Raw genomic sequence first — 7500 nt, forward strand, 5'->3', positions numbered from 1 at the left:
GAGAGGTGTTACATGATCGCTAGCGTACCCCACCAAATACATACGCGGTGTTTGGTAGTATTTGTCGTACACAATGTAAACATCATAGACACGCATGTTCGAGTTATCAGTCGCTGTGGCAACAACGTCATCTTCGCCAGAGTCATCGTCGTCTTCGTCCCAGGTGAGCACCTTTTCCTCTTCGATGACTGTGGCAGGCAGGGCGACCTTTGGGGCTTCTGTCAAAACAAAGTCGTCCTCATCAACTGCCTCTGGTGAAGCGTTTGTCGGGTCCACTGGTGCTCGTTCAGTGCTTGGAGCACCGCGGTAAACAATGCACTTTTTCTCTTTCGGGAGGTAGTCTTGCACGCTCTCAGGGCCACCGACCCACTGCCATACAGGGTTCTTCTGTACCAGTTCGTCACCTGCCTCCACAAACTCTTTCGGAGTGAGTCGTCCTGTGGTTTGAAAATCGCTTGTTGTTTTCACATTGTGGAGCTTGTTGTGAACATTTTTGAACCCTTCATACAGAGAGCGCCGTAGAGACATTTAAGTGAAAACAAAAGATTGTCCCTTCACTGATCCGTGTCTCTGCTAAGATACGTTCCCCTAACAAGATAAAGCATATGTGTTTTCCTGAATGTCCTAGGAGCCGCTGACATGTGGAATGGCGAGAGAGAGATGATAAAAGGTCAGAATGAGAAGGCAACAGAAATCTTTTTTTGTTTGTTTGCCAAAGAACAGAAAGAGGGAAAAGGCATTGCTCTTTTTCCGTGTATGTGCGTGTTTTATGATAGTTTCAGAAGACGGTCGATATCGAGGGCAACATACTTTCCGGGAAAGTGAAAGAGAGCAGAGAAAAAGCGTTGGTGTGGGTCTTGAGCCTCCGCTGGATTAGCGCCATGCTGAGCGCGCCGCAGTTTGGACAGCGGTACAACGTGCACATGCGCCTCCCGCACCCAGAAAAAGAAGGTACTCTTCACCTCTGTTCAACGCGTTGTCTTTCGTTGTGTTTGTTTGTTTCCCTCTTTATTTTCACGATGATCGGAGGAAAACCTCAGTGCATGGCATCTCGGTGCTCAGTACACCCCTACTCGCTCTGTCGGGGAGGGGGGGGGAAGCCAAGCAGCCCTCCCTTCCTGTGCCTGCGAAATGCCGAGCCCATTGCTGGTGGTGGCAGGGTCGAGCGCCTGCCGCCTAGGCAGGTGGGTGCGACGTGGCACTGCGGATGTCGGTGGCCAGGTCCTGGACGGCGTTGCGTCGGAGCGACCTGCGACAGAGAGCACGCTTGCGCCACCCACGCGATGGGCCGAGGTGCCGGCATGGCTCGAGCGCATCCCACGCGCCCATCGCACTGCCTACTGGTGGGGCAGCCTGGGCGTCACCCCGAGGTGTAGGGTGGTGGTGGTGGTGGTGCACCCGGGGTGGCGACTGGCTTGATGGGGGAGCGGCTGTGCGGCGACCCGCGGAGCGGGGAGGAGTGGGCGCAGCTCGAGACGGAGGCCGTGCTCAGGCGACTGGGTCGGCGCAGTGCTTGCTTGCGTGCGTGTCTCAGACTGCTTCGCGCCAGGCGATGTGGGGCCTGTGACGCGCCGGGGGCCGAGCGGAGCTTGGCTGGCGATGTTTGCGTAGGGAAAAGGCAGTTGGAAACGTTGAAAAAGCCTCTCTCAAAAACCGTACCCCTGGCGGGACTCGAACCCGCAACCTTTTGCTTAGGAAGCAAACGCCATATCCATTAGGCTACAAGGGCGGTGAAAATGAAAGGCACGTCTTTTTGGGCAAGGTAGCGCTTGCTGCACCTATCAAAAGTACTCCAGGCGGGATTCGAACCCGCAATCTTTGGATTAGAAGTCCAAAGCCTTATCCGTTAGGCCACTGGAGCACCATAAAAGCAGTGTTTTCTGGCGATGTGGTTGGGTGTTGTTTTGTTTTATAAGGTGTCCCACTACCGTTATCGTGGGCGTGTAGCTCAGTGGTAGAGCGCCTGTTTTGCATACAGGAGGCCTAGGGTTCAAACCCCTACTCGTCCACTTTTTTCCTGTTTCGGGGCCGCCGGCCCGTAAAGTCCGGTTTTGTGTTGTCACTTGTCATGGGGCAAAAAGGATGAAGGAAGCAGATCTGACGTTCAAGACCCTGGCCCTGCCGGTGCTACAGTGATTGTGTCTCTTGTGGGAGGAAGGCCGAAAAGGGAGAGGGCAAGGAGGTGGATCGTTGTGGAGGGTGTGGTCGCGTAGCAAGGCAGAGCGGGCTTTTGTCACGGAAGGCGGAGATGGCTGGCTGCCTTTATGCCCGATTGGTCGGCGGCTTCTGCGCGTCGCTTCCCTCCCTCGTGACGTGATGCTGTGGCGGGTGACCTGCCGTGCGGTTTTCTGTTCTTTTTTTCGCCTCGGTGTAGTAGCGCGGGAGGTGCTTTTGCGGTGTCGCTGTCAAGTCGGCTACACACGCGCATAGACACGTCTGCCCATGACCCCGCTACTACTTTCGCCAATCCGGCTCTGTTGTAATAATGCCGCTTCCCCAGAAGTCCTTGCCGTCCGCCAGTGCAAATCGCCGCAGACTCGAAAGGAGAGAGACGTTGTACGTGTTCGACATCTCCACGGATGGCCGACGCCCCGTGCCGATGTCGATGATCAGTTGATGCCGCGCCGCATCCAGCACCCACACATCCAACGGAACAATGAACCCCAGCTGCGGGAAGGGCGTCGCGCTCATTGCCACAAGCGCCTCGCGATGCCACGCCCACTTCGTCTCCCCGTAGTCGATGCCCGGCTTGGCGTTAAGCATACGTTCCACCCGTATCGCCGCCATGTCGTAGCTTATGGACTTGCCGGCGGGGCCCTTGTTGATGACGCGGATGTTGCCACCCATTCTGTGGAAAAAGCCGCCAAACTGCGCTGAGGAGCCCGTAAACGTCTTGAAGCCAAGGTTCGCCAGGCGGAACTGCCAGTCGTAGTCCTCAAAGTAGGCGGGGTAGAAGTTTTCATCGAGGAAGCCGCCGACCAGCAGCGCGAGGCGCGACACCAGAAAGGCGCACATGGACTTGGTCTCGTAGTAAAACATGCCTACATGCCCCTTGAACTCGTCCTGCTGCTCTGCAAAGGAGCTGTATCTAATCCGGTCCGGCAGGAGCATGGAGATGGAAAGACCGGGTGTGGTTGCCACACTGGCGCGCAGTGTCTGCCGCCCTGCCGCGCGCGCCGCCCGCTCCTCCTGTTCCACCACTTCCTCCAGCGCACGAATGCGGGCCGCGTCAGGGGCCAGCATTTTGTACACAACGGGGATGTACCGGCCAAAATACCGGCGCTCAAAGTACACGTCGCAGTTGAACACGCCGATAAAGGGCACCTCGGCATGCGGCTTCTGCAGGGCCACCCGGTACCCTTCGTTGACAGCCGCAGCGTAGCCGATGTTTTGCGGTCGGTGCTCGATGATGAGCCGCTCCGACGGCACCGCAGCGCGCAGCTTCGTCAGCAGCGCAGTCATCTCCTCCACTGAGCCATTCTGCAGGATGTAGAGGTAGCGCGCGCGCGCGTGCACGCGGCACATGAACATGCGGAAATCTTCCCACTCCAGTGTCAGCGGCACAATCACGAACGGGATGACGGTGTCGGCCGGAACACCGTCTGTCTGCAGCCATCTGAGAGTGCAAGCGAACAGCTCCTCATCTGTTACTGGCTGGTCCGAGGGTGCTGTGACCCAAACCTCCTTACCCCCGTCTATTGCTCCCACCGCCGCGTCAGGCAGCGAGTACAGGATAAGAAGCGTGATGCTGGCTACGAGTAACACACAGGCTACGAACAGCAGGCATCGCCGCGCAGGAGAAAAACCGCGAGCGTGCGACCTCTGCCCGCGCTTCATCCGCGGAGAATGGGCTCACCTGGCGAACGTTCTCTTGACGCGCACACACAAACTCGGAGAGGGAAGCGGGCCAACAGACACTCGCCGCCGCCCTGCGTCGCGCCTGTATGCGTTCGTGTGTGTGTGTGTGTGTGTGTGTGCTGCTCACGCATGTAGAGATTCCTGTAAGGAGGCGATGAGTTGGATAAGACGTAGGGGGGGGGGGTAGAGGCGAGAGGAAAAGCACATGGACAACTGAAGAGATACAAGGTGGCGGGAGAAACGGTTAGGGATGCTCGACAATGCGCCAGCGGTAAACCTCCATATAGCCAGGGAAGTGCGGATGATCTGCACATGGCGGAAGGTCATACGTCTGTCAGACTCGCCTATTCCACCCTGACTGCCGCGACTCGCACAACAAGCAGGGAAATCAAAGTCGCACAGCACGAAGCCACACATACACTCGCTCGTGGTGTTTTGCTTCTGCTTGTCGACTCTGTGGGCACCCTGTAAGGTCGTCGCTTTTCCTTCCTTCGATTTGCCGTGTACTCCATCGCGCTTTAACTGCTACCGTCCGCTCTGCCCCCCCCCTCCCTCCCTCCCCCCCTCCCTCCCTCCCTCTCGCACCGACTCCCTGCTGTTGTCCCTCGCGTGCGAGTGCTCGCCTTTACCGGTGCAGGCGGACGGGAGAAAGAGAGGGGAACAGCAAGGAGGAGGTCGAAGGAGGGGAGAGGTGCGAAACGACGTTAGTGAACCTTTTTCTTTGCTTGCTTAGTGTGCCGGCCGTGCAAGACACACGTACACACCCCACCGATGAGGAGGTGCACAGGTGTGTTGCAGCACGCGATGCGTCACCACACATACTTACCCCTCCCACTTTTCCTGAACGCTGTCTGCCGCTTCTAACTCTCCTCCTTCGCCTTTTTTGGCTTCTTCTTTTTGGCGGCAGCGGTGAGAAACGCATCCAGGCCTTGCGCGTGCTCGTGCTGCTTCTTCTCCTTCTTCTCTTGCAGCGCCGTCGTCACATCCGCGACGCCGCTCTGCTTCAGCTGACGCGCTTCCGTCTTGTGCTCGAGCAGCTGCTTGCGCTCCTCCAGCCGCATCGCCTCCTCTTTTTCGAACTCCGCACGCACCACATTCTTGTAGTCATCCAGGGAGCCGTTGAACGGCATCACGTTCTTGTCTCCGGCGACCCAGATCTGCATCTCCGTCGACTCGATGAGGCGAGCGTCGTGGGTGACAACAAGCACGCCACCCTTGAAGTTACGAATGGCTGTGCAGAGCGCATCGATCGACTCAACGTCCAAGTGATTTGTCGGCTCATCGAAGAGGAGAAAATGAGGGGACTCGGCGCTGATCGCCGCAAACGCCACGCGGGCCTTTTGGCCGCCACTCAGTGTCGCTATTTGATTCTTGTGCACGATACCCTCCAGTCCAAAGCTGCCCAGGAGCCGCCGCGCCTTGTCCTCCTCCGGAATCCCCAGTGCTTGAATGCACTCCACCGGCGTCTTCTCCAGCGGCAGCTTGTCGACAAAATGCTGGTTGTAGCGGCCAATGCGCACCTGGCGGTTCAGCGTAATGTACCCGGCCGTCGGCTCCAGCACACCGGTCATGAGGTTCAGCAGCGTACTCTTGCCAATACCGTTGGGACCACAAAGAGTAATGCGGCTGTCCGTCCACAGGGCGCAGCTCACGTTCTGAAACAGCACGGGGCCGCCCGGATAGTTGAAGGAGACACTGTCGAGCTTGCACACGCACCCGTCGCGCAGCTCCGGCGGATCAGGAAAGGGGAAGTTGACGGTGTAGTCCCGCCTCTTCTCGAGGAATAGCGGGTCGAGGCGGCCGCTGTTCACCTGATCCTTAATCCATACCTCCACCTGCGCGTTCGACATGCCATTGCGCTTCTTGTCACGAATGGTCTTGGCTACCGACTCGTACTTCTTGTCGAGCTCCTGGTGCCGCTGCTGCAACTGCTCGTCGAAGCTGCTGTAGCTGCCACGGTAGTAGTTCAGCATGTAGTTCTCCACGTGAACCATGTGCGTGCACACCTCATCCAGGAAGCCCGCGTCGTGAGAGACAACGATCAACGTCTTGGGGCGCCTCGCCATCTCGCTGTACGCCTTCGTCAGGTAGGACTCCAGCCAAATGACAGCATTCAGGTCAAGGTGGTTCGTCGGCTCATCCAGCATGAGCACGTCCGGCTCGATGAAGACGGCAGAGGCCAGTGCAATGCGCTTGCGCCAGCCTCCACTGAAGCTGCTCGTGGGTCGCTCGTGCCACTCGGTGGGAAAGCCAAGACCGAAGAGAATCCGCCGGGCACGGGCATCCGCCTGGGCGGCGCCCATGATGTCGAGCTCCTCCTCCAAAAAGTGCAGCCGCTCCATTTCCGCCTCCGAGAGCTCCGCCTTGGCCCCCAGCGCCTTTGCCTCATCGGCGCACGCGTTTTGCTTTTTGTGGCTCTGCAGCACCGCATCGACAGCGCTCAACTCCGAGGCAGTGAACTCCTGCTCCTGCTCCACCAACAGCAAGTCGAGGTTCGACTGCACCGGCAGCTCACGACTCGCCAGCAAGCGCAGAATCGTGGACTTGCCGCGTCCGTTTGGCCCCATAAGACCATAGCGAGAACCAGCAGACAGCTTCACTGTGGTGTCTTTGAAGAGCGTCTTGCCATTCACAGAGACGGAGACCTTGTTGAAGGTAATATTGCGCGAGCCCTCCGCGATCTGGTCCGTCTCGAGAGTGACGGAGAAAGGGTTGTCGGTGTCGCCGTTCACGGCATTCGCCTTCTTGGAGAGCTGACGCAGCTCCTCTGCCTGTTTCTCGCTCTTCTCGATCTTCTTGCGCTCCTTGCGAGTCATCGCGGAGGCGCTGGTGTGCTCGGCAGCCTCGTGCGACGCGCCCTCCATGGTAAACAAGAAAAAAGTGAGAGATCGAACTTTACAATGATCGGCTCGAACAAACGTGCGCGTGTTTTGGTGGGGCGTGTTGCGTTATGCACTCCCTCGCATAGCTCCCCCTCCGGAACCGTAACTAGTCCAAACCGAAATCTGGTGGCGGACGGGGCCAGGCGAAAAGGAGATCGGCTAGACAGGAATGAGCAATAATAGCAGAAAGCAACAACACACACACACAAGAACCACCAATGCAGACGTGCGCATGGGGCGCGTGTGTGTGTGAACACGAGAGATGGACGGATGAAGACAAGGAGACGCAGAGAAAGTGACTCATGCGGGTAAGAAGGGAGGGAATAGAGAGGGACGACATATCATGACAAGGTCATGACAAGGTCATGAGCGGGTGCAGCTGTGTACGCCGCACTCATAAGGGGAACACTCCACTGTGCCGTGCACGCGTGCAGCGGCCCAACATCCAAGACGACCTCCGCAGCGAACTGCGACTCACGCCAACGCAAACTTCTACACGCCCACTGGCAAGGGAGCGCGTGCCCCCCACCTTACCGTTCTCCAGCAGCAGGCTTTCCGTTGGAGAGTGTGACGCTAGCTTCTCTCTATTTTTTTTTTGATCGCTTATGTGTCGTGCAGCGCAGACGGTCCGTACGAAACGAAAACGAAATCAAACATCACACAAGATAAAAAAGGCATGAAGACACGCAAGACACGTCTACGCGTGGGCCCATGTTTGTGATCGCCTGCGAGTCCGTTACACCATTCACCTAACCTGTAG

At 57.7% G+C, this 7500-nt stretch overlaps 3 protein-coding genes and 3 non-coding genes across 6 annotated transcripts in view; 1 reads left to right on the forward strand and 5 right to left on the reverse strand.

The window, feature by feature from the left end:
- The window catches only part of LMJF_33_0295 (putative autophagocytosis protein), a gene marked incomplete at both ends in the record, with an annotated part of 828 nt that extends 300 nt beyond the window's left edge, over positions 1–528 (reverse strand). The window contains one exon of the mRNA XM_001685704.1: positions 1–528. This exon is cut by the window's left edge and continues 300 nt beyond it. Coding sequence (XP_001685756.1) covers positions 1–528 — 528 coding nt within the window.
- A 1128-nt stretch (positions 529–1656) lies between these two features.
- LMJF_33_TRNAARG_01 lies at positions 1657–1729 on the reverse strand. The gene has a single exon. It is a non-coding gene; the product is annotated as a tRNA-Arg (tRNA).
- A 59-nt stretch (positions 1730–1788) lies between these two features.
- Positions 1789–1861, reverse strand: LMJF_33_TRNAARG_02. The gene has a single exon. It is a non-coding gene; the product is annotated as a tRNA-Arg (tRNA).
- Positions 1862–1937: 76 nt separating this feature from the next.
- On the forward strand, positions 1938–2009 carry LMJF_33_TRNAALA_01. Its single transcript has one exon. It is a non-coding gene; the product is annotated as a tRNA-Ala (tRNA).
- A 445-nt stretch (positions 2010–2454) lies between these two features.
- On the reverse strand, positions 2455–3837 carry LPG1R (beta-galactofuranosyltransferase-like protein; the record flags this gene model as incomplete). Its single annotated transcript, XM_001685705.1, has 1 exon — positions 2455–3837. The coding sequence occupies one exon, from the start codon at positions 3835–3837 to the stop codon at positions 2455–2457; it is 1383 nt and encodes a 460-aa protein (XP_001685757.1).
- An 881-nt stretch (positions 3838–4718) lies between these two features.
- Positions 4719–6722, reverse strand: ABCF2 (putative ATP-binding cassette protein subfamily F,member 3; the record flags this gene model as incomplete). The annotated part of the gene is made up of 1 exon (XM_001685706.1): positions 4719–6722. The coding sequence occupies one exon, from the start codon at positions 6720–6722 to the stop codon at positions 4719–4721; it is 2004 nt and encodes a 667-aa protein (XP_001685758.1).
- Positions 6723–7500: the final 778 nt, after the last annotated feature.

This window comes from Leishmania major, chromosome 33 (genome assembly GCF_000002725.2).
Source record: "Leishmania major strain Friedlin complete genome, chromosome 33".
Taxonomy (NCBI): domain Eukaryota; phylum Euglenozoa; class Kinetoplastea; order Trypanosomatida; family Trypanosomatidae; genus Leishmania; species Leishmania major.